The 26,132-nt window shown below is 37.2% G+C and overlaps 1 protein-coding gene across 6 annotated transcripts in view; it reads right to left on the minus strand.

Moving 5' to 3' along the window:
* Window positions 1-3,327: 3,327 nt before the first annotated feature.
* The window catches only part of ryr1a (ryanodine receptor 1a (skeletal)), a 48,102-nt gene continuing 25,297 nt past the window's right edge, over window positions 3,328-26,132 (minus strand). The window contains exons 65-107 of one of the 6 annotated variants that reach the window (XM_079599315.1): window positions 26,005-26,131; window positions 25,798-25,909; window positions 25,625-25,706; window positions 25,407-25,537; window positions 24,645-24,965; window positions 24,320-24,560; window positions 24,150-24,237; window positions 23,891-23,983; window positions 23,066-23,080; window positions 19,955-20,125; window positions 19,767-19,826; window positions 19,559-19,693; window positions 19,185-19,297; window positions 18,837-18,933; window positions 18,635-18,741; window positions 18,318-18,369; window positions 18,075-18,146; window positions 15,177-15,276; window positions 14,974-15,053; window positions 14,809-14,885; window positions 14,648-14,721; window positions 14,125-14,142; window positions 12,344-12,424; window positions 11,978-12,066; window positions 11,751-11,879; window positions 11,422-11,526; window positions 9,959-10,040; window positions 8,571-9,871; window positions 8,404-8,474; window positions 8,123-8,291; window positions 7,591-7,677; window positions 7,089-7,361; window positions 6,818-6,948; window positions 6,528-6,570; window positions 6,304-6,440; window positions 6,000-6,060; window positions 5,764-5,910; window positions 5,549-5,683; window positions 5,212-5,368; window positions 5,006-5,070; window positions 4,816-4,916; window positions 4,675-4,726; window positions 3,328-4,590 (exon numbers count right to left, since the gene is read on the minus strand). In XM_079599315.1, the coding sequence (XP_079455441.1) occupies window positions 4,495-4,590; window positions 4,675-4,726; window positions 4,816-4,916; window positions 5,006-5,070; window positions 5,212-5,368; window positions 5,549-5,683; window positions 5,764-5,910; window positions 6,000-6,060; window positions 6,304-6,440; window positions 6,528-6,570; window positions 6,818-6,948; window positions 7,089-7,361; window positions 7,591-7,677; window positions 8,123-8,291; window positions 8,404-8,474; window positions 8,571-9,871; window positions 9,959-10,040; window positions 11,422-11,526; window positions 11,751-11,879; window positions 11,978-12,066; window positions 12,344-12,424; window positions 14,125-14,142; window positions 14,648-14,721; window positions 14,809-14,885; window positions 14,974-15,053; window positions 15,177-15,276; window positions 18,075-18,146; window positions 18,318-18,369; window positions 18,635-18,741; window positions 18,837-18,933; window positions 19,185-19,297; window positions 19,559-19,693; window positions 19,767-19,826; window positions 19,955-20,125; window positions 23,066-23,080; window positions 23,891-23,983; window positions 24,150-24,237; window positions 24,320-24,560; window positions 24,645-24,965; window positions 25,407-25,537; window positions 25,625-25,706; window positions 25,798-25,909; window positions 26,005-26,131 (5,878 nt within the window). In that variant the 3' untranslated portion in view covers window positions 3,328-4,494. Of the gene's footprint in view, window positions 4,591-4,674; window positions 4,727-4,815; window positions 4,917-5,005; window positions 5,071-5,211; window positions 5,369-5,548; window positions 5,684-5,763; window positions 5,911-5,999; window positions 6,061-6,303; window positions 6,441-6,527; window positions 6,571-6,817; window positions 6,949-7,088; window positions 7,362-7,590; window positions 7,678-8,122; window positions 8,292-8,403; window positions 8,475-8,570; window positions 9,872-9,958; window positions 10,041-11,421; window positions 11,527-11,750; window positions 11,880-11,977; window positions 12,067-12,343; window positions 12,425-14,124; window positions 14,143-14,647; window positions 14,722-14,808; window positions 14,886-14,973; window positions 15,054-15,176; window positions 15,277-18,056; window positions 18,147-18,317; window positions 18,370-18,634; window positions 18,742-18,836; window positions 18,934-19,184; window positions 19,298-19,558; window positions 19,694-19,766; window positions 19,827-19,954; window positions 20,126-23,065; window positions 23,081-23,890; window positions 23,984-24,149; window positions 24,238-24,319; window positions 24,561-24,644; window positions 24,966-25,406; window positions 25,538-25,624; window positions 25,707-25,797; window positions 25,910-26,004; window position 26,132 lie in introns of all 6 variants that reach the window. The other 5 variants (XM_079599312.1, XM_079599313.1, XM_079599314.1 and 2 more) reach the window with 5 other exon arrangements.

Genomic DNA, 26,132 nt, shown 5'->3' on the forward strand with positions numbered 1-26,132 from the left:
AAAGTGCAGGCAAGCCGGAGATCTCTCTTCTCGCAGTGGATCTGACACCTACGAGTTCAAAGGCGGATATTGCGGAATTAACGCTCGCTTGTGCGCGGTGTTGCTAATAAACTGGATGTAATTTAAGTTCTGTTGCTTTTATAAGAAAATAAATATAATGAACAAGACACTCAAAGTTCTTGTTATTTAATTACATATCAAAGACGTGTTTATCAATCATTTTTACTTTAATTACATATATTTTATAAACAGTTTTTAATAAATATGACAATCATCAAATAACCCATATAGAGATCATACTGTCAGAGAGTTTGGGAATACTCACACATAATTTATACACATAAAAACAGTTTTAAATTCAAACATTTTAAAAGAGAACAATACATCACGGTTGTTTAAACTAATGAGCATTAAGCTGTGTCGTCAGCAAGTCGTTTCCCATCATGCTCTTGATCAGCGCGGTAGGTGGAGAGCAACTGTGCTCACCTGCAGAATCCGACACGTGCGCCTCGCGCTCTCGAGAGTGTTTTGACATACGTCAGCATGACATCAGAGCAAGGCGGACCGCACTCGGACACATTTCTAACCGGCATGCATCTCGCGCTGATCACCGGTGATCGGTTCTGCGCAGATTTTGCTCATCTCAAACAAGCCTAATATCAAGACAGAATATGCTAATCAATGACTACTACACATCAGCTACATAAATTCATCAACTAACCATTCAGAAATGTCCTGTTGCATTCTACGTGTTGTCACTTCTTCTTGAGTCTCTCCCCATCATTGACTCCGTTGACATCATCTGACTCTGGTTTGAACATAAAAGGCTAAAAGTTTTTGACATTTTCAGTGCATGTGTGTGTGAGGTAGGCTAAAATGGCGCAAGCTGTTGAAGCTCCACCCTCTGTGCCGCGAGCACCAGCTCATTGGCATTTAAAGGAAAAGACACAAAATGGTGCGTTTTTGCTCACCCTCAAAGAGTGACAACTTTAACATGCTATATAAAAATATCTGTGGGGTATTTTGACCTAAAACTTCACATACACAGTCTGGGGACATCAAAGACATAGTTTACATCTTGTGAAAAGGTCATTATTTATACCACCTCCTTAATGGTTACTTTTCTGAAATGAGGCATCCCCGATGATACTGGTGGGAAAAGCCCATGACCAGACCCATGTATTATCTGATTATTTAGCTGAGTGCTATTTGTGGTTCATGCTGCTGCCAGTTAGTAAAGTAGTTGCATATACAGTGCTGCATGGTCAGAATTATGGGTTTCTCCAAAACACATTGGGAACAATTATTTGCCCCCTTTTATTAAATACTTTTTGCAACCTCCCTTTTCCAAGATAACAGCTCTGAGTCTTCTCCTATAATGCCTGATGAGTTTGGAGAACACCTGACAAGAGATCAAGCATAATTTTACATAAAAACATGTAAACAGTCATGTGAAAAAGAAAGGACACCCTATTAAGTACTGTGGTATTATGTATCAGGACATAATAAAAAATAATTTGGTCCTTGACAGGTCTTATAGGTAAATACAACCTCAAATGAACAATAACACATGACATATTAAACCGTGTCATTATTTATTGAACAAAAACTAGGCCAAAATGGAGAAGCCATTTGGTGAAAACTAAGTACACTCTTGCTGCTTCCACAGGAATTAAGAGGGTGAGTAGCAGTCAGGCGCTGCTGATCAAACGCCTTTGATGAACTGATCATCAGCGAGTGTGATCACCTCTATAACAGCAGAAGTTTGGGCAGTTTGCTGGTCTGGAGCCTTCAGGTGTGTGTTAACACAATGCCAAGGAGGAAAGACATCAGCAATGATCTTAGAGCAGCAACTGTTGCTGCCATCAATCTGAGAAGGGTTATACGGACATTTCCAAACAATTTGATGTCCAACATTCCGCAAAACATACCAACTGTCCATCACACTGATGGAGGATTGATGATTTGGTCTTGTTTTGCCGCGGGCACCTTGCAGTCATTGAGTCGACCATGAACTCCTCTGTATACCTAATTCTAGAGTCAAATATGGGGCCATCAGCTTGGCCAATATTACAGTAGGTCATGCAACAGGACACTGATACCAAGCACACCAGCAAATCTACAACAGAATGGCTGAAAAAGAAAAGAATTAGGCTGCTGCAATGGCCCAGTCAAAGTCCAGACCTCAACCCAACTGAAAAGTTGTGGCAGGACCTTAAGAGAGCTGTGCATAAACAAATGTTAAACAAACCTCAATGAACTGAAGCAACGTCGTAAAGAAGAGCAGGCCAAAATTCCTCCAGAATGATGTAAGAGACTGATAAAGTCATACAGAAAATGATTCCTTCAACTTATTGCTGTAAAGTCTCTACAAGAAAACTAAAGGCCATAATCTATCTATCTATCTTTATACAAGTGAATCAGCATCTGAAAAAAGTGGCTTCAGGAAACAGGAAATCTCACATACGTCAGCCCACAAAGAGCAGATATGTTTAGAGTAGAACAGGGAAGATTGAAACAGACACAAAACAAGTGAGTTATGTAAACCTGTCCAAGATGATATTACTATTAGTCAGTCTTTTCCTTGGGAATATTCCTTCATTTACATTTTCAGCATCATCCGAACCGAGTGATTATTACATTATTATAACTATTTTGAAAATAAAATGTTTTTTTTTTCTTTATTATTAGATTTGACATTATGTTGACTTTACAATACATATAATACCAAGTAAAAAACAAGGTTTACAAAAGTAATTTTTGAACGATTTAAATCAGGGTAGGGTACGTTGTCTTTTTATTATAATTTTTCCCCATTTTGTGGTTTTATATGCATTTTAAAAGTAATTGATTTTATACTTTCAATTTGAATCAGTATGATTTAATAAAATTGTGTTTTTGACTAAAAAAAATGATGTATATAGGCCTACATGTCTGTCTTGCTGAGCATCCTCTACTGACAAACAATATGCATTACAAGCTGTAATTTTTTGAAAATTGAACCTCAGGAGTTTGTAAATAAATTAAAGTTCTACAAAGTATACCCAACGTGCCTATACTGTTTCTCTCATCTTTACCCAGAAATAAACTGCCTTAAATCTGGACTGTTAACTGCACATGGAGTGAGTTTGGGCTCAAGTACAATTACAGTTTCAAGAGCAGGTGCGTATGTTGAACAAAATAGAAAAACCTGTAATTTTGGATGAAAATATCAGGAATAAAAATATCCTAATTTCCCTTTACTGGAGGACATTCTGGATTGTTATCACAAGATGTTTCCCTACAAAAAAACACAAAGGTTCAATTGGTTGAACACATGGCTGTACAGTAACAACGGCAGTTTGGTGACAGAGCAGAGCCATTCTCTGATGAATATGGTATGAAAATTATTAATATTTTTCTCATGACTTGACAACAATTGTATGGAAATAGGTTGATGGATTGATACGGCAGTTTTTTAGTCATGTAGGCCTACCTTGAATTTGTTTATTAAGAGGGGAATGTGAGAATATATCATTTTTCTCACACAGAAATGGCTGTCCATGCCTAAAGATCTGGAGAACAGCTTCAAATCGTTTTTATTCACTTGTTCATTTCATTCATTTTCCTCGACATGTTATGTCCGCTGTTTTCGACATGAGATTTCTGTAGTTACTGTAAGGAAGACTAGTAAAAGATTAGTCTACTAACATTTTTGTTAAAGCAATGAGCTTTGTATCATAGTGTAAGATGTGTCTGATAAGAGATATATTTGGCAGAAAGAAGTCAATTCTAGAGTATGATTTGTGTACTGGTGGGAAAAACCCATCACTATTTAGAGTGCTTAATAGTTATTTGTGATTCATCCGGCTGCCAATTGGCAATGTAGTTGCAGTTTCATTTCAAATAGTTTCATTTTAAGTTGCTCTGGGATTTTACTTTTCAATTATTCTGCTTTTAGTAGTATTTATTCGGAAAAGGTCTTTAAAAGACATTTAAAATCTTAAAAATTAAAAAATGTTGGTATGTTGCTGAAATGTATATTGGCATGTTGATCATCGGTAGTATTGAACAAGTTTTTGGGATGTTTGTACACAAATATTATGCTTAAAGAATGTAATGCTTTTGCAATCATTGCACAAAACAGCTAAACTATCACAATGTTTGCGATGATTATTTACACATTTGGATTAAATTACTCTTTTTATTTCATTTTTCACAGTCAATTCTGATGTCCGAGCTGATGTTGAAGTGAGATGCTTATAACTGCAAGAACATCAAATACAATTCATATTTATGAAACAAAAGGTACTTTTAGGTACTTGGTTAAAACTTAATGTGACACTCACTAAAGAATCATTAGAATAGGTCTTAGCAACATGTACTATCCATAAATAGCATGCATTTTTTCTACAACATAATTTCTAAGAATAAATGTACATATATCATGGTTTGTTGCATAACATCATAATGGTTTTGTTAGCTTAAAAAACTAGGTACAAAACAGAATTGCATTTATCCAAGCTGGTCTTCATATTGTTTTCTGAAGCAGTCTCCAGCAGGGAAGAAATCCCAGGATCTCTCTTGGTACATCTTCCACACATATGATTCCTGTCAAACACACACGCATATCCTATATGTTTGAATCACTGTTCATTATTGTTATAATGAGGTGTGAACATTGTGACATCTCACCTGCCCAGTGTGCTCCGTTTCATCCTTGTTGATTAAGTACATCAGGAAGAACCTAGTCAAGAGAGAAACATTTGTTCTGTTTGTCTGGAGATGGAGAGATTGTATAACATCACAAAGGTGCCATAAAACTGAATCGCTCACATGTAATTGGCCAGGTTGTGTTCTTCAAGCGTATGCGTCTCAAAGCCATGTGGAGTTGTATCAAAATAATCACTCCCAATTCCACATATAAAGCATTTGGTCTGAAGAAGCAATGCAATGTGTAAAATCAGACAGACAGGTAAGTACATAAATATGTATCTTTTTTATTGGACAGTAATGATCTCAGTACCTCCATATCTTCTTTTACTTGCTCTTGCTGGTCTCTCAGCTCCCCAAAAGCATCAATGATCAGACCTGTGCAGACAAACATGCATCGGCAGTGAATTGCAGTGCAGTGTTTTCATTCAGATCCAGAAAATGAAATTTCATAGCCAGCCATAAATCTCCAAACCGTAACATTGAATGTGGTTTGAATGTTTGCAAGACAAGTCTCACCTTGAATGATGGCCAGCAGGATGACGATGACAAAAAAGAAAAAAGTGATGTCGAAGACCACCCGATAGAGTTCATACTCGTCCCCTGCTGGATCCTCAATCTCGTCTCCTATACCTCCACCTGCCCGCACACCCACATACATGTGGAACAGATAACACTGCCAAGAGAAAGAGAGAGAATTGTTGGATTATACAGCATGGTTAGCTGTATAAACAAAATGGTTAGAAAAAGTGAATAACAAATGGTTATATATATATATTTAAGTACTATACATTATTGGAGAAAGAGAATAAAGGACAATTTGATACCAGTAATGTTGTATAATGAAGTGACCAACCGTCATCATGTCGTCACACTTCATGTCCGGCTCATCCTCGTCCTCGCTCTTATTGTAGAACTTCCTGAAGAAGTTGAAGGCCACCACAGTGTAAAGGTACACAACCACAGCCAGCAAACCCACAGTCATCATCAGCTAAAAACAATCCAACAGAGTCAACCGGTGCATCAGTACTGATTTCCAGAACCAGCTTTGTTTTGATGTACTGACTGTACCTGTTTTCCATTGTGTGTGACGGAGGAAAGAATTGTCCGCAGGGTCTTGACACCCATTGCAATGTCCAAAAGGTGACAAGCAAAGAAGAAATTGTTGTAATGTCCCAGAAGTGACATCACTGTGTACCACACCAGGTAGAGGAAAGTCTAAAAATAAAGAACACGTTAGTGCTCATGACATGAACTTTGCAATCAGTCAATAAAATAAAATGTAGTAACTCACAAAAAAGACTTACATTGTCTGTGAACACAACTCCAAACTTCCAGATCTGATACTTGATGTCAATGGCAGTGAGCCTAAAAAATAATATGGAAAGAAAATCTAAAACTTGATCTCATATGAAAACATTGCCTTGACCAATGGTTTTAGGGCAGGATGATCTGATTATGAAAAATCAATATTTTTTAAATTCTGTTTGGTGCCACTAGTGGCAAATAACAACACATAACCTAAATGTAAAATCTTAGATAAAATGTGCCAGTATACTTGGCACACTACTGGCAGTAATTTATATGCCAGTAGTGATGTATTTTTAATACCATGCAAGCATGGAGTTGTCTGGCTCTTCGTGTTTCTTGTCTGTCTGTTGTTTGCTGACATCCAGCGATTCCAGATCCATACCCAGCAGCTCTGCGATTCGCTCACGTCCATAAATATCTCCGTATTTATCCAGACCCTTACAAAACAATCAAGACTAATAAAGCTTTGTAAATGCACTCATTTTAAACCAAAACACCAACTAACAGGAAGAATATTGGTTTACCTTTCGCTTAACAAATTTGTCCCAGTAGTTGGTGGGAAAGGAGCTAAAACAATGATAAAGAGTATTAGTTTTTTTTAAATAATTATTATTAAAAGGACCACGACTGGCTAGGTCTGCTAATGAACACTTATTAGAACACTTATCCTAGCGCTTTATGGAAACATTAATTAGGGGCCACATACCAGATGTACAAAACAACTTTGAGCTCAAAACACAATCTAGGTTAACTTTCGTTTAAGTCTACATGTCCATTTTCAGCTCCATAATAATCAAGATGTCTCCACACTTACGGTGTATTTAGCACCAATCTGTCCCACTGGCCTTTGATGTCATCATCCTCTGGCTGTTCAGTGATGTAAAGACCATCAAACTCCAGCTTTCTCGCCAGCTCTTTCTCTCTCCTAAAAATGACCAGTGGAATCTAACAGACCATGACATCATGATCACTTATTGATAGCACAAATAAATAAGAACATTCGTGTATGAAATAAAAACCAACTTGAATCAAAACTGATAATCTTATATGTTCAGGCACTAAAATATGAAACTAGTGGTTAAAACCTTGAGGCAGTTGTATCCAATGATGGTTATGAAAGCGATGACAGTGTGCAGAATGGACAGGCCGGACATAGTGGGCTGCATGTATCCGGTACTCTCTTCCAGAAAATAATAGACAGGACCTTCCTCAACATCATCATCGCCTCCATCCTCACTGCCAGAGCCATCAAAGTCCTCCCCAGAGCCTTCAAACAACCCAGAGCCTTCAAACATGCCTGAGCCTTCAAACATGCCTGAGCCTTCAAACTCATCAGTATAGCGAGGAGTATCAGATACCTGGAGAAATAAAAAGATGGAGCCTTAAAAACAAAAACTAGATTTTATTTTTAAATCTACTGTATGTGTATGCGAAAGCAAAATTATTGTGAGGCATTTAAAAGGAATTTAAAATGGTCATGGATATTTGAACATTTAAACAAAAGGACATATAAAGTAGCCCAGAAATCCAAATGGACCAAAAATTTAAATGGGAAAACAGTGTAAAAATCTAAAATAACTTTATAACCTTGTAGAAGAGAAGAATGAAGTTCAAGGCGAAGGAGATGAACAAAGCCAGGAAACGAAGGTTGTAGAAGTTACGGGACAAACAGTTCTGTAGATGAACAAAGAAGGACATATAGTTTTTTATTATATTACCGGTACTAGCAACTAGGAAATGGCTCAATGAAGATCCCCCATCTGAAATGTTAAATGGTCTGTATAATATGGAAACCTTTTCATTAAGACAACATACTAATATAATTTTATCATATTGGGGGAAATGGTTGAAAATATTACACTGGTTAACTAAGTGTTTTTTCCCCATGCCATGAATACAGTATGAGGTAGAAGACTGTGTAGGATGTGTAATCCTTAACACAACTTTGTACTGCAGAATTTGATCAAAATCTAAATTCTAAGTAATATAAGTTATACTCGCTGACCAGTGTATGTCTATATGCTTGCGTGTATATATATATATGTACATGTGTACACAAGAATATGTGTTTCTTATGCAAGGATGAACATTTGTATTGTAGGTGTGTATGTTGTCCTACCATGAATTTATTTCTTTGAACATCCAGCTCGTTCCAGAGCTCAAATCCTCCCCCTTTGGCTGATTTCTTTTCCTTCTTTGCTTTAGTGGCTCTCTTAGGTTTTGGTTCTTCTGGTGTTGTGTCAGGCTTGACCTCTGCTTCTTTCTCTGCCTTCTCTCTATTCTCAGTGCTGTTACACATGGAAGATGGTCATTAAAATTATAAATACATCTAAAATACCATAAAGAATCAAACACAAACACAACAATGTCTTGTTTTCCCTTCATTGTGGAGTCACTCACTCTGCTTTCTCAGGTTCAGGAGGATGTTCTTCGATAGCAGGAGGTTGCTCAGGTCCTGCTTCTTCTGATTTCTGCAGCATAAATAAACGAGGACCAACATCACACATCTTTGTTTAGAACATTGGTGAAGAAACAAGAAGAAATCAGCCAAATGAAAACCCACATACCATTTTCCTCTTCATTAATGGAGTGCCCTCTGGAGTTGGTGGTTCCACGGGGGTCGTGTCACCCATATCTCCAAGTCCACCAGGTGTATCGATACCAGGAATCTTCCCACCATCTTTTTCCTGGATGTCCTCATCCTCTTCCTCTCCCCCTCCTGCTTCCATTGAGTCTGTTATCCCACCAGTATCCTGCTCCTCTCCACCCCTTGGTTCTCCAGGAAGGTCTCCGTGCACCTCATCCTGAGTAGGATCCGGCATGCTGGCCAGTAACTCGGTCACGGTGATGTTCTTAGCCCCTTCAACCAAACCGCCTCCAAAAAGTGTATGCCAGATGAGCAGGAAGAAACCTTTACACACACTGTAAATGAAATGGAGGATGCCCACGAGGATTGTCCACAGGAAGGTAACAAGTCCTACCACAATTTCCTTGATGGTCATCTTTCTGAGCCTACGGTACTGTCTGCGAATATTCCTAAAGGTGAACATGCCCAGGAAATTCATGACGCTTTGGATGAAATCGGCAAAGGCAGAGCTTGATTCTGGCTGGCCCTCCTCACCACCCCCCTCTTCATCACCGCCACCTCCTTTATCTCCTCCTTCAGGTTCCTCCTCATCATCCTCTTCTCTCTCCTCCTCATCCTGCTCTGAAATCTGTGAAGCAATATTCATCTCGAAGATGGTGTCCTCACAGAAGTTGACAAAAAGCTCCATCTTCTCCGATTCGCCACCCTCGTTGACCACATCAAATATGAACTGCCGCTTGGACTCTTTGACTTGAGGCATCTCCCACTGTTTACGATTCACCTCACTGATCTCGAAGTAGATTCTCTCAATCTTCCTGCTGGCACCCATTATCTCAATGCGACCCAAGAATGGGCGGAAATAGTTCAGAACGCTCTCAGCTTGTTCAAGGAAGTTCTGCAACCTGGTATCATGAGGAACGTGTTCAGAGAGGTTGGTTAGCAGCACCGCTATGTTAAATCCGATATCTTTTGCTGGCTCTTGGAACCGATTGGCAAACTCCTCATAATGAATCATCTCATTCTCATCTGCCTCAGAGCAGGACAACAGGAACTGGATCTCTGAAGGTGTGTACTGTTTCTGGCTGTCCATGGCTTTCTGGAAGTCCTTCTTGGATATCAAACCTCTGGGGTCTGTCACATAGTCGCGGAATGCGTCAGATGCAACAATGTCCTTTAGCTTGAGGAACATGTCGAAGAATTTAAGGATAATTTCTACATTACTGGAGGATTCCACTAGCATGTCCACCATTTGCCGAGCAATGGTGCCATTTACAACATTACCTGTCAAATACAGAGCCATACAGTGTAATCAGATCTAGACTGAATAATATGAAATTGATGAAAATAAATGCAAGATTGTCTTCATACCCTCCAACAAAGACAATAGCATGACCACCATATCTTTCTGAAGGTCCAACAATTCTTTCAGGAGACCAATCTGACTGGAATCCTAGAAGAAAACAGAATTGACATACTAGCTGCATAATAACATATAATACATGCCGATACCTTAACTATGATAAATATATAATCTAAATGAACACATTTTATAAAAATGTCTAATTTGTAAAACTAAAGGAACATATAAAATGTAACATTTTTGAATTTTTTTTTAAACAAAATAAAACAAAACAACAACAGAAAATGTAAACAATTCTTAAATGAAAAAAAAAAACAAAAAAAAAACAGTTTTAGACATAAGGTCTTCATTATTTGTAAGGGTTTAACTTGGTTAACTTTAAGGGTATGGTCAAAAAATAACTACAGTAGCATCTTTATAAGAAACTTTACCTTATCAGATTGTCTGAGGATAATGTAAATTTCTGCAACATTTAAATGCAGGTTATTGCATGCAGCAACAATAACAGGGGTTAATCATTATTAGAAACAGAAACACTCTATACATACAAGAGATCATGAAAATCATAAAAACAAAAATCAATCAGCACACTAAAGGTAGAATTATAGAAAGTGCAAAACACTTTTTTAATGAAAAATCATGTAAAGCTGAAAACACATGGTTCTTTTGGGTAATGTTAACTGCCTTCCATCCATTTTCTCAGGCTGTTTGACCCACTTTTTTGCATACTTTAGATTTTAATTTCTTACAGAAATTTTAAGTGAATTTATCATGTTAAATGAACAAAAAAAACAAATAGATTTTGTGTCTAAAATGTTAAATACTTTAGCTAAAATATACAGATATAAAAAGGGATTATTTTTTTTGGAATACTTCCAAATGTATATTCTTGGGTTCAAACAACCTGGATTTGGGAATCTGGAACAATGAAGGGGGAAAACTCAAATACAATCACTTCAATAGATAAATAGAGTGATACATACTCTTCCCTGTATACGGCGTGTGAAAAACAGTTTAATTAATCAGTAAAGCATTGAGAGCAAAAACAATATTACATTCCAACACATTATTTGTTTAAAATTGAAAAAGGAATGTAACATGTTCTTAACATTAGCATGTAATATAAACATTAAGAACAGTTCTACATGAGCAACTACTATAGTTTAATTTCCATGCATTTTCTATTAGCCACTAAAATAATAAATAAGCCCTTTTAGTAGAAATTAAATATATTTGCTACTGGTAAAAGTGTGCATATCCACTGACAAGACAGGGAAACTGTGCACTATGGTTTTATGCTCCATACAAGATGCAGAAATACTAGTAAATCAAGTTGAGAAATTATTTGTACAAAAAACACTAAGCCAACTTCATGTACATGAATGTTTCAGCTATGTGATCTGATTCATTCAGAGAGAATGAACACAAAAAAATGTTTACATAACAGAAAAATCAATTTTAGATGGGTTACCTGAGCCAGTTTCATCATCATATGGGCAAACACATGCAGAAAGCCCACCACAGCATCCCACAGGCGACTGTGGGCCAGGGACTGCTGGTTGCCTGTGCAGGGACCCTGAAACAGAAGGATAACCTCAATATGGCAGCTATAAGTGAATTAAGTGTATGATTTTAGGGGAAATTAATGTACTGAGAATCACAGCAAGTAGACTCTGTTAAGGAGACTATTCAGCTTATGCAATCACAGTAGGGTTTTTGCAGCTACATGTAGAGACCGAAATAAATGAATCTAATAAATAAATGGAATAAAAATGTCAATGATCAAAAAATAAACTGCACCTGGATATACTCGGTAAGGCTGTTGAACACCTGTTTGGCCACAGCCATAGCTTTAGAGAAGTTTCTCTTGCCTGGTTCATCTATGATGTCTTTTCCTGAGTAATACCAGTAGAAATCACTGATAGACTCCTGGAAAGAGAAAATAAATGCCCACAAAGCAATAAGTGTGCTGAAATCCAAATATAAGCAACATTGTATCTGTGTTTTCCAGGGTAAAATGACCTCACCTGTAGTCTAAGCAGGTAATCCACTGTGCAGATAATGACATTGATGGTGGTGGTGCTGCCTGTCTGTGTTCTGAGGTAATTCTGGAAGTCTAAAGTGAAATAAACTCACAGATGGTTAAAAATAAAATCTGTACCACAGACAGACATTACATTTTCAAAACCCTTGAAATTTGGCTCTTCAAATTCACACTGTGTTTTAAAGAGAGAAAAACAAAAATCACAAGATACAGGTTTGGAACAATATGACGGTGTGTAAAAGACAATCACATTTTTCTTTTAATGGTTGTGGGGCACAAATTGCAATAAATCACAGTACAAATTTTCATATTCACTGCGTTTTAATTTCTGTGCAGATTCAGGACCCACCATTGTTGTGACCCTCACAGAGAAGCTGCAGAAAGCGGAAGAGGTCACAAGTGAACTCATCATCAGCCATCACCTTCTCACCTAGGCGAAGGAGGGAAATATGTGGGAATTCATCACATAAAGGTGAACATGTCTTTATGACACTCATCACAGGTTTAGTGTAGGGGCAGTCTGATTAGAACTGAGAAGAGAAAGACCGTAAGTGGAAGAAAGTGAGATTAAACAGCTTAGAGAAAACAAACTGCCTCAAATCTCTCATGTTATGATGTTAGTGCAAACTGCAATATTTTTGTCCTTTTCTGCAAGAGATAAGCAGGAAATTTAGCTATTTTGGGGAGTGTTTCAATCCACTGCCCAGTTCGGTATTAAGTATGCTGACCAAGCTGCACTGAAAAATCCCAGAAAGCACCAATAAAGCAAGTAAGCATGAGTTGCTCACTATATTCACTGATGTCCTGTAAAATTTCATAATGGTGCTGTATTTTTTAACAGATATAATAACAATGGGCAAAAAAGATACAACAAATAATACAAAAAAGATCTTAGTCATGGCACAATTTAACTGATTCACTTCATTAGGAACTAGGGAGTGGAATGAGACACAGGCTTTTGCATAATCACTAATTCTTTAACTCAGACTGAACTATAGCAACAAAATGAGTCACATCACAGAATTACTTTACCCAAATAACACGACACATATACAATAACTTTACACATACACAATAATGTGCCTATATGAATACAGATACAAGAACACTGATATACAATCACATAAACTTTGGCAACAACAAAGGGGGATTAATTACAACATGAAGCCCTAACATAGATGGTACTTTAGCATGCGGGACAGACCTACTGCAATCCTAAACCTCAGCTGTGTTTGGGGAGGGAAGGAGATCATTACACAAAGCTAAATTCATGAAAATCACAGTCAGTCAAAGCCTTCAGCATGGAATGATATGTTTACAAATTGCTCCTTTGATAATTTTGTTGCAAATTTGTTGCATATAAAATTCACAACATGTTAAATTGCAATGCTAAACTGCTGTCCACTAACATAGACTACTGTTTTGATGTGAGCAATTATGAATGATTGATTATTGGATTAAATATGACCTCATGGCAGGGGTAAATATGTTAGGTGCAATTGCAAATCGTGAAGCCAAGACAGAGTTAGATCAGATTTGGCTCAATTCATAATCAATGGCTTGATTTGGTAAGTTTAAGTTATATGTATTTGTTAGGAATAAAAAACTCAACTAAAGAATTTGAGTGTGGTCATATGAAGGTTAAGACCCTTTTCGATAGAAACAAAGCAAATGCTTATAAATACACGAAAGGAAAGTTCATTAATGCAAAAAAACAACATTATGAATAAAAACATTTTTGTCTGTTACACTGAATAACTAAAATGCAGCATATATTTATTGTATAATTTAATTTATAGATTAGACACAATGCAGAGTTCTAGAGTTACAGTAGATCTGTTTCAACACTCAAGGGAAGAAAGAAAAACACTTCAGTCACATTCTGTCAGTGTGAATGAATAAATCAGATACACCGTTCTGCGATCTGTACTTGTGATGTGACTGACAGTTGTTTTTGCAAATCCTTGAGTGATAAGATTAATATATATATACACTTAAACGTATATATATTCTTCAAAAACCAAAAAAAAAGCTACGTTTCAAACAAAACTGATTTCAAAGATATAAAAGGACAGAGAGGAGTGACAGGAAGAGAGAAATGAAAAGTAGAGGGACAGAGGCATTATTTACCCCGTTCTAGCTTCATGTCTGAGGCCCGTGAAGGAAAGGAGGAATGAAAAGAGATGGAGGACAAAAGTATAGTCATGGAAAAAGAGGGATGGTGAGTTGAGGGCAAACAGACGACATGGAGTGAAAAGGGAATTAATTATGGCCAATTTCATAATCTGTGTTTATTGACATCATATTAGACTATATTATTACATCTGGAGACAAATGGAGTATATGACAATATGATTACAATTAATTTATTCAACTGATAAATTGTCAACAAAAATGATGAGCATTTCAATGTTAGAATGACCAAACATGTATGATTACAGATGGATGATTGAATATTTGGATGCCATATCTATTTTTGGCAAGACAGTCTACACATTTATGGATTGTTATATAGTTACTCTATACTTTCAAATTACATCTGATAGGACTATGATCTTCAGAGCTTTCTGTATTGAACTAAAATCTTCCTTTTGACCATTTATTGGTATTTATCTTGATGAAAAAAAGATTCTAGTTTATTAACGTTACTTACTTGTTCCCTCCTCTGACACCATACCTAGACCCTCTGCTTTATTCTGCCTCTCAAAAGCGTTCAGGTCCAAAACACTGCAAAAGATGCCCAAACACTGATTTAATGAACCTATTCACTAGTGTGTGAATGTGAGATGACAAAAGCCTCCAGTTAAGATATACCTGCAGGTCTGCATTAGAGCCTGGACACTGAGGAAGAAACCCACATCTTTCTTGTCTTTCAGATAGTCCAGCATTTTCTGCAAGCAAATAGTCAATCCTGTTACAGCTGAGCATTAATGCAGGGTCTAATTCACTGTCTTGTCCCCATGCAGACTCTTAACTAACCTGTTGGACCTCGCAGTTCCCACCATTTAGGATAGAAATACCAAGTTTTAAGGTGGAAGAGACCATGCATCCTGTCTCACCTGAAAAAAAAAAAAAAGTTGCATGTAGAACAATAAATGGAGAGTTCAAGTTTAAAAAAAAAGACTTGAAAAGATCCAACAGTGTTTGTGTGTGTGTGTGTGTGTGTAAGGGCGAACATGTACCCTTGCAGGCACTAATCATCTGTAGGACCATCTCAGCAGCCCCTCGGTTGTGTAGACGGGCCTGCTGGTAGAGGAGTCTTTGCTTTTCCATCTCTTTTTCCTGTAGGGTTAAACGGAAAAAATGAACTCCCTGAAAGCCTTTAATGCGTCCTATTTCTCACAAACCATTCTTTCTGCTCAATCTCACTGCTCCACTACAGCAAAATTGAACTACAGAAACCATAACTAACCATAACAGTAAAATCATCTTTCTTTAAAAGCGATAATGATCATTTTTAAATCTTGATCAGGTGCTACTTGTCATTCAAAAGTCTTATTTGTGTGCTTTTCAAGATCCTGTTATGAAAATGTTGTTCATTATGTCTGTGGGCCTCAGACAATGATATGTAGAGTGACAATTAGTCACTTGCAGTTACACTTGCAGTGTAAAGAAAATTATCTCAGTGGGTATTTCTAAATTTAGAAACTGGTATTTCTGTGAAGACGACAAAGGACAGCAACGAGCTTGTAAATTTATTGTCACCATGACAATTCAAAACAATGAGTACTGTCGTTGTAGGAAAAACGTCAGTGGGCTGTAGTTGCGGTCTCATTAGTGAAAGTTTGTGGACAAAAAAGGTTGATTGTCTATTGTATATAGTATAAGATGTATACCGGTAATCAAGATTACGTAATTTGCATGTAGTTTTTCACCGCAAATTCTGCTGTTAAACATGATTGTTTTAAAACTAAGTTGCAATAATGTGGGCTAACAACATCAACAGAAGTCTCGTAACTCACAGTAAGGCTGTCTTTATTGGTTTATAAGGTAAAAATCAATGTCTCTATACGGAAATTGATTTAACTTATAAACCTTTTTACATTTGGAACCCAACTGTTGCACTCTTTTTCTGTGTGAGCTGTGCTTCATACATGGCTACACTATAGATAATAGACAATGGACCTTTTTTGTTCGCAAATTTTGCTAACATGTTCTCACCTTAACTGAAAACTTGTAAAACCTAGACATCTGGTCTAACGGCATTCTCGCATGTAAATCTAAATATTTTATAAAACAAAGTGGATATATTTGAGTTAAAATGCGATTATAATAGTGTTAAGGTGAGATTGTTTGATTGTGAGTACTTGACATCTATAAAAGATTTGGGCCCTGATGATTATTCTTTTTATATTCTAGAACTCAACTTTCACTCATGTTCATTTAGCATGCTCCCAATCAACCCCACCATCATCATTAGTTATGGGATAGTCATACTAATTTCCCACGTTTGTCTATCAGAGCAAACGTTGGACTACAGTAAACTCTCCTGATGGCTTTGCATCTCACAGAGAAACAAAGAGCCATACAGGTGTTACTCATCTACAGCTCTGTCTCCTGTCGGGAAGTGAACGATAAACAAAATATACGTAACCCTTCACCCACGTTACCGAACATCATACAACTTGTTTTGAAATAAAAGGGAATTGTAATTAAATGCAATTATTTTAAATTGTAGATATTTTAACAAATACAATTCCATAATGTTATTATTTAAATTATAATAAAATAAAGCTTTTTATTACAAAAATAAAAGGTAGTGCAAAGTGAAAATTCTAAAAGCAAAAACAAAAGCTGGCTTACTTGCTTTTCCAAAAATTAATTGAATCATAACATTTATGATAAAAATGTATATTACTGCATGCATAATATACCCCCCTCCCAAACCTCCCACCCCACCCATGCCACCCCCCTCCCATGTAAGCCTGGCCTAAACACCCAAAAGTGTATGCATTTCTTCTTACCATGTCTTTACATAAACGCTCAGCCTGAGTGTGTGTGTGTGTGTGTGTGTGTGTGTGTGTGTGTGTGTGTGTGTGTGTGTGTGTGTGTGTGTGTGTGTGTGTGTGTGTGTCTGTGTATGGCGCGTACAATCCACTTCATCGTAGGTGTTCCTGTGTGTTTGTTCCTCTGTGAGTGTGTGTAGACTAGGAGACTGCTCTGGCTTTAACTGTAGTCTGTGTGTCAGTATACTATGTCAGTATGGGGGAAAACATTGATTAGTAATTTTCACATAATTATTGTGAACGAGTTAAAGTAAATTAAGGAAAGAAATAGAAAAGAAAGCATAAATATGACATACGCCATCATTAGTGATTACTCAAACTGTGAAACAGCATATATTAGTAAAATGCATGTTCACATGACACCTCACTAAAGCTCACGGCAAGAAAACAATAAATCATCCAACATATCATTAAAAAGCAACCATAAGGATATAGTTTCTTTTGAATTTTTAAAGCTGCAACAGGTGAAATTTCACACTGAAATCACTCTGAAGTCAACAATCCAGAAAATGTATAATTATATAATTGAAAATATAAGAATGAACTAAAATAATATAAATTATAAAAAACAAAAACATAATTTTATAACATTTAACTCCGATTTTGATTTCTTTATGAAATTCACCCATGTATGTTCATAACTGAATGGTACTGAATAAAAAACATTTCCTTAAGCCCAAACTACTAAACACTTAATAATAATGATGTTTTGGTACAAACTGTAAAATGAGTCCAAATGAGAGTCTTTTTCATATGTAACATATTTGTCAAGTAAATGTATTCAGGTAATTTTTTATGCATTTGTGTTTAGTTGGTGGCTCAAAGCTCTGTCCACTGTAAAATAAAAAACACCTTTAAAAATGTTTTAAAGATGCTGCAGTGTGATTATGTTATTAATACATTAATAATGAGTTAGATGGAGAGACAGAGAGCACAGGCCAGTCAGAGAAACATAAGATGGGATGTGAGGGAATGGATGGATGATACAGTGGTTGGTTTGGATGTCACTCTACCGCTTCTGTGTCTTCCCCGTCCCCAGCCCCCGACTCCCCCTACCATCTCTGTCTGTCGCACCTCAAAGGGCATCTCCTCCTCTCCACCCTCCTCCTCCTCTCCCCCCTCATCCTCTTCACCGATGTGGCAACTCTAAATTCAACAGAGATGAACAAAGAACATTACAAAGTGTGAGAGCCTATAAATGAATGGCTTTATAAATGTATAAAAGTAACAGTAAAGTAATATGTATACATTTTATAAATTAGAATAAACAATAATAAATTGGTGTTAATGGTTTGCCATAAGACAAAAAGGTCTCACCTTAGCCATGATATCAGCGTATGCCATGTATAAGTAATCTATATCCAATTTACTGTGACAGGGCAGAAGCAGGGACAAGTAGATAAATAACAATGGTTCAAAGACTACCACAGATGTAAAAAGATCTACATTGTTTGAAATGATAATTCATCCTAGAATATCTTTGTATATACATTACATTGACAAAAACCATGTGAACAACGTGAATAGCTTGAGCTGTCTGTATAACAGTCACTGGTTATGTCCATGTGATCATATCTTTTTGCACCAGGAGCCAATTGTGTCATTTACTAACAAGGAGTGTGACGGGATCTCACCTCTTCTCAGTGAGGGCAGTGCGACTAAAGTGAAGGATGAGCTGATGAAGAGGGTCTGGCTTTGTCTCCTTTTCCTCTTCCTCCTCTTCTTCCTCCTCCATTGCTTTCTACATTGGTGAGAACAAAAACTATCTCATGTGGATTACATCACAAAAAAATGCTAAAATGCAACAGTCATTTTTGCGAATCTGTGAACACATACAGACAGGTCATCAATCATTCTGTCCTCAAAGGAATATCCTTCGGTGTGGATCCAGTTCCGCTTGTACCCATCCAGGAACATGTTAGATGCTCTATGCCTGAAAGAGAGATGGTAAACATTTATCTGTCTCCATAAAGGGTCATAGCACATACATACTGTTAAACCTATTAAACCTACTGCTAGTTGAATTGCTTCTATTGTTTCTCATTTGTAAGTCGCTTTGGATAAAAGCATCTGCTAAATGAATAAATGTAAATGTAAATGTCTCCGATCCGGTTACCTCCTTTTCTCATAATTTTATTCTATGAAACAGACCGACTGCCTCTCGTATGATCGTGTTTTTCTTACCTGGGCAAGTTGTAAAGGGGAGTCATCCTGAAACAGGCCACCACCGCTCTACGTCGCTGCTTCGACAGCAGTTTGTGCCAAACCATTTTTTTGGACTTGAAAGGATGCTCTGTCTGAAGATCGAACAAAAGACATAAGTCTAAAAAGAGACAAAACAACTATACTTGGGCTGCAAGAACATAATTATTATATTTTTTAAATCTGATTTTAAACCGCATTTAAATTTGGCTATTATTAATACTTTGCTGTTCAGGCAAAAAACTGGTGAATTTAACTGGGATACTGAAGTATAGTGGCAGTGTGGGTGAGTGGTCATCAAAATGTGATTTATTTGAGTTGCACTAGGATTTTTAAATCTTTGAATTCAAACTCACCACTTCAATGTGGTAGAGGACCGCAGAGACCTCCTGAACCCGCTTCACCACTTTCTCTGGAGCATCTGCATCTTCTGCCTTTCCTGCCATTTCCTTATACAGTGCCATCTGCCAGCGCATAGACGGGTTATCGACCTGAGAAGAGAGAGATAGCATTCGGATTCTTGCAAAAACACTTTAACATCAACACCAACACAAACATACTTACCTTGCCCTGGAGGTGCAGGTTATTTTGCAAGAACTCTCTCACCTCCTCATCTGTGTCTTTCTATGGGTCAACAACACAACAGACTGGCTGAGTTTACCTTTTTTGCTGACCAACCTAAGTGAAACTTTAAAACATCTAGGCTTGTGAGATAGATAGGGAGACAGACAGATATATGGTGATTACACTACCAAAGAATAGCGTGTCTTGGCCAGGTTAATGAGCTCCTGGTCTGCAGGAGAGCACATGTTAAGTCCAATGGGAAGCATTTTCTTCAGGGATGCTACAATGAGGGACGTTTGAACAGAGTATCGATCTCCACGTCTCTTTTTCTTGGTACGCTCCACATCCGAGCCACCAGCCTGAGATGAAAGTAACATTCAAAGCATGACAACTGATATAGACATCATGAAATAACTTTCAGTGAGACCTTATGGCATCTTATCAAAAGATTTTCATATTGAATGATGTGCTAACAGAGTCTGTTGACCAAAAAATGGAAGTCCAACTCAAGATTTTACATTCATTTCATTGAGCAAAATACAAAGCTTCCTATTCCTTAACAAGGACCTAGACTGCTAAACAGAACAATCCATCCTTACTTGAAGACATTATTTCAGTCATTAGGTTTTATCTTTAAGTTAGGACTTCTTTAAAGAACAGTCCTTGGAAAGGAGTCATTCTGATTAATAGGGTAATTAAGAGGGAAGGGAGGGTAAATGTTCAGGGTTGCTTTTCATCAGAATAGACAAAAACATTGGGGCTTAGTGGGGAAGACAAGGCATATTTGGTCTGAAGCTAAAATCTCAATTCTAATCTTAACAGAGGTGACAACATTAAAAAGGGGGAAATTCATTCAACTGAAACGTAATCTTAGCGTAGACACTTAATAAAAGCAGGCACTATAGATGGGCTGGTACTATAACGTGTCAGTGCAGCTTAATACACTCCATGCATTGAAAAGGTCTGCAAGGACATGCACGGTCATAACATGCTCAGACTCAGAGGGAGGAAGAGGAACTAAAAAAAAATACACTGTAAAACTCACTCGGTGGCGTTAATTATAAAACTAAAGGAGAAATAATCGCTTTTGACTCATTTTGGGTTGCCAAAGTTAAGAAACTCAACCCACAGAGGCAATCATTTCAGTAAGCTTGATCACACATGTCCTGTTTGCACCAGTTTTGCTCCTCCAAACCGGCACTTTCAGAGTTTCAGACATTGGGTCTCATTTAGAAAACATGAGCAAACTAAATTGTACGTAACTGAGCTGCTTCATGATTGAGAACCATTGTAGGTGAAATAATATAGTATGTCAATCTAATTTGGTGTACTGACCCTGTGGGTCTTGGTCTTAACCTTGTAAAGGCATTGTGAATCATATTTTATGCATCAGGGCAGGCTTTTTATGGCTTATATACTATGATATAGTGAGAATATGAGGACATACTAGGGGAGGACAAGAAACACCTCAATTTTATTTATATGGCCAAAAAGTAAGATGAAATTCTGATAGCTTGTAATGAATTAAATCTTTATAACAGTATAGTAGACTATACAATACATTAAAGTATTGGTTGTTACTCTACATCTTCCAATAATATGTCTCAGCAAGATGCCTGTTATACACAATCTACTTTATGCCCTCTGTTGTCTGATTGATAGTTTATACTTTTTTAAATGCTTAGTTTTATGATCGAAGCTCTGTAATTTTTCATCAGGGAGCAAAACCTAATGCAATGCAATACAATGATGATTGAGAGATAAGAAACGTTCGTCAAAATTCTGATCCATTATATTTGATAGTATACTCACATTTTTTAACATGACTTTACAAATAATGATCTAATAATCAATTAAAGCGAAGTTACTTCAGTCCAGTAAGTCTTCATCTTGAAATATTACTAACAATGTATATTTATTCTTACATTTACCTTATAAAAATCTCTAAAGATTTCTTAGCAAGACACGTGTATACAACGTGAAGGGGGAAGTTTTACTTAAATTCATTTAGAGGCCTTAAAAATTTTAATCAAATATGATACAGTAGGATTTAAAGGGTTAAGACCACCCAGAATCAAATAAACATGGCCTTGGTGTGGGTCTCATAGCTTGAACCGACATGTCTTGGTCTGGGTTTTAATGGCTCCGTTAGTGGTCTGGATTTGGGTCTTGGGTATTTGATATGATATTCATTGTATTCTGTTGTGGTTGTACTAAGGATTTGTTTCAGCTGTAGACCACTGTGTTAATGCAACTAACAATTAAAGCTAAGTTTTACAGGTTATGTTAGTCCTAAAGTATGTAAGTGTAATTCCCTTTTCCACAATCCCACCTCAATCATTTGTTTTTGATTGCATCAGGGGTCGTGGGCTAAAAGGGGTGGATGGGGAGACAAAAATGGAACATCATGGATATGTAAGCCATTGGATATAAGTACAGAAACAATTCCAGTTAAGGTGGGATTAAGTAGGCACACATTAGAGGATGGACTCTAAATGCCCTCCTTTGTCAAGGAGGATGATGAAATATAAATTAATTGAGGTCAAATTCCGTCACATGAATCCAGTTTAGGAAATGAACTGAAGTACAGTTTGAATGGTTTGATGTGTGAATTTCTGCAAATTTCTGAGTCTCAGTTGACTTCCTGAACAGATTAAAAATTGACCTCAACCTGCAGCCGTTTATACAAAAAGAAAAGGAAGATAAAAGATGTATGAAGATCCCCATCCGAACTACAGTCCAACAGATGCAAACCGCTGTACAGGGTGATGGCACAGGCCTCCAGGGGCTCGGACCCTCTGCGACGGACATGGAATCAAGTGCCATGAGCCTGACTCTACAAAGAGTTCTTTCATCAAACGCCTCGATTCAGACTCCCCCCCTCACACACTGGCAGGACGACAGGCGCCCTGTGGCCCTTGTGTCCATGGGGATGGGATTTTTCTTGAGACAGAGTGCTCATCTTTTTATAATATAACAATTTAACATAATTATTTACATTGTGTTATTATATTCTCCTAAATTCCCATTTTAAGATGTGTATCCCTCAGTAATCTGATCCATAAAGAGCACTAAAGACACCATTTTGGGAAAAAACACCATTATGCTTTTTAGCATGATGCCTATCTACACATGAAAAAAAAAAGAGTGTGTTATTCCTATAGACACTAGTCTTGTCAAACAGCTGTGAAGTCACAATTATGAGTGCCAGTGTGTCGGGGGAGTTGATGAAATGCCTCCCCCCCTAGATGTGAGGTGCCATGCGGTAGCACAGCAGTCGTGCAGACAGAGAAGCTAACCTCAGAGTCCCCGGTCTAGAAACCCACCAGCATCCAGATGAGAAAAAGAGGACAGGGCACAGTCAGAGAGAGAACACCATTAACACTGTCACCTAAATCCTGTAAAACGCATCCGAAAAGCACTTGCACATGATGCCAGCAATCACTGGCCTTTTGTGGTAGCTAGAATACTGAATGTCTTCAGAAAAAGCATGAAAGCACTGCACACTTTACCTTTTGATGTGGGACTTGATGCCAAATTAACCATTGGCTGTTGGTTTATTAACAATTTAAAGTTTTTGTTTTAAGAAAAAAAATTTTACGGAAGCTGAAAATCAGAGATATTATTGTTAACTAAAACTAAAGTTAAAAAGTTGAAATAAAATATTAATAATAGATGAAAAAACTTTAGATATTAGAACTGTTGCCTTGACAGCTAAAATAAAATGTTATAGTCCAAAAATTTCAAAAACTAAAAAAAAAAAAAAAACATACCGGTAAATATAAAAAAATATTACTAGAACGTAAATTAAAATGAAATGGCAAACGGATTAACAAAATCTACTTCAAAGTATTATAATGGTATATAAATAATTCAAAAACAATGCTATTGACAACACAATGCTTAAGTCAGAAAAAAAACGTGAAAAATGTATAAAATTAACCCCCCCCAAACAACAAACAAACCTAATCTATAATGTAAATATAAAAAAATACAAATATATAAATTATATATGTCAATTTGCAGAACAGAAAACCTACTTGGACCACGTGATAATCAAATAATAAGAAATAAATTATCAAATATGAAAGTATATTTCCCATTTATTGACAGTAGGGTCTCACCTTGCTCATTTTGCTCTTACTGTCAGCAGTGAGGAAGGACATATTGTTGATTTCATTCATCACCACAAAGTTTTGCTCCTCTCGCTTGAAATTCTGCATAGACATAGAACAGAGAGAATGAGAAGAGAAGTGAGGTACATAGAATTGTAGGTTGTTGTGTTCAAATGTCATATGCTGTGGCTTCAATCAATGTGTTTATCATGACTACTGATACTGTGTGTTTTTCATTGTATCATTCAAATAGACATTTGTCTCTTACATGAGATTTGGACCAGAAAATGAAGACCTCGCCCACCATGCGGAACAGTTCTTCGGCATCTGGGTCGCGACACGTCAGCCATCTTGCTCTAAAACACATGTGACATTTAAAATGTCATGACGACTAAAAACGATGCTATTAAAATAATCTACGTGGGAACCACAAAATACCTGTTGTTATCCACATAGCGGATGAGAAGAGGGTAAAGAGCATACAGGTCTCTACAGAGAACTGCAAATTCATCTCTTATAGTTCCTTCCTCCTCATCCCCCTCAGATTTACCCTCCATACGCAAGTGCTCCTCCTCAGCCACTACTTTAGACGTTCGCTTCTTCAGCTTCTCCATGGTGGGAATGAAATGGGATTTGAGCATCTCTGGTTTGGCTCGGCTCACAATGGGCTGGGAGAACACTGGATAGAAACAAGGATATTATGTTGAAGATCAGGTTCAGTGCAAAATACAAGCCCAGACTTGAGAATAACAACTTCTCGTACCCGCAAGCCTCTTCATCCAGGAAGCTTCGTCAATTCCCAAGTTGTTGACCACAATTTTCATGATACTTCCCAGGAGCTGGTTGAGGTGATCGGAGGTGACGTCTGTACACAGCTTACCCTCCAATTCGGGAAAGTTCTCGACTCCTCTCTCCCACCAGCGGGGTAGGTAGTTACATAGCATAGGCAGGGTGACCTCAATCACATGCGGCATTTCAGTGTAGCGAGCCCCTGATTCAGCCAGGTCTCCAATCTCTTTCAATAATATGTCTAGCTCAGGAATGTCCAAACACAGCTCTTGGACTTGGTTCGGAAGGCCCAGGACTGTAGATAAAAGAAAAAAATGTAATAATAAAAATCTGATACAAATACAGAAACAGATTTATATACAGTACCGTTCAAAGGTTTGGTCTCTGTTAGATAATTTAATGTTTTTGAGCAAGTTTCTTCAAGTTAAAAATTTTAAAGGCATAAAATTTAATTTATTCCTGTGATGGCAAAGCTGAAGTTTCAGCATCATTACTCCAGTCTTCAGTGTTACATGATCCTTCAGAAATCATTAATTTGGTGCTCAAGAGACATTTCCTATTATTATGAATGTTGAAAACAGTTGCACTGCTTAATATTTTTGTCATAATTATAATTTTTTTTCAGGATTCTTTAAGAAATAGAAAGTTTTAAAGAACAGAATTTATTTGAAATAGAAAATGTTTGTAACATTATAATTTTATTGAATGGAAGTGTATCTGAAAAGAGATGGCTTACTAGTTCTTTCTCTGGGTGTCTTGGTAGTGTAGACTGAAAACGCATTATACTCATTAAGATTGGGCTCCAGGTAGGCCACAGGCATGGCTGCAGCAAGATGAGCAAGACATTCTCCAAGGGCTGGTCTATGCCTAATGCACATAAAAAGGAAAAATATAAAAAACCCAACCCCACTGTCACATACATTTATACACACAAACACACACGCAAATACAAACCTCTCTGCATGAGGTGTTTTTACTGTACCAAGAGAGTAGATGCTACACATGATTCGGTAGCATGACATCTGCAAATCATCCACTAATAGAGGCAAGACAGAGACGCACATTAATTTAAATACGTCATTTTAAAATGAACGTAGGATCATTTAGTTTTCAGAAAAGGTCCTTACGCATAACATCATCTCCAAATTGGTGCTGAGCGACGTGGTCAAACAGCGAAGTGAGGACAGGGAGTAGAGCTGTTGTGGTGTAGTTAATATTCTGAGACACGCCTTTCACTGGCTGAGAGACAAAAGACACAGATGGACTTGTGCCGTGCAAAAATAATGCAGGAAATAAACTAACACCTTGTGATATTGGCATTAGTAAAGTTGTACCTGATTGCCTTTGGACACTTTTCCAAGTTTGAGGTTTTCCACCATCTTTTCAATGTCATCAGCTGCACTCTCAAAGAATGAACGCAGCCCTGCTTTTACGATCTCAGGCCCAGATTTCATCACAGTTC

The sequence above is a fragment of the Phoxinus phoxinus genome, assembly GCF_949152265.1.
Source record: "Phoxinus phoxinus genome assembly, chromosome: 23".
Taxonomy (NCBI): Eukaryota; Metazoa; Chordata; class Actinopteri; order Cypriniformes; family Leuciscidae; genus Phoxinus; species Phoxinus phoxinus.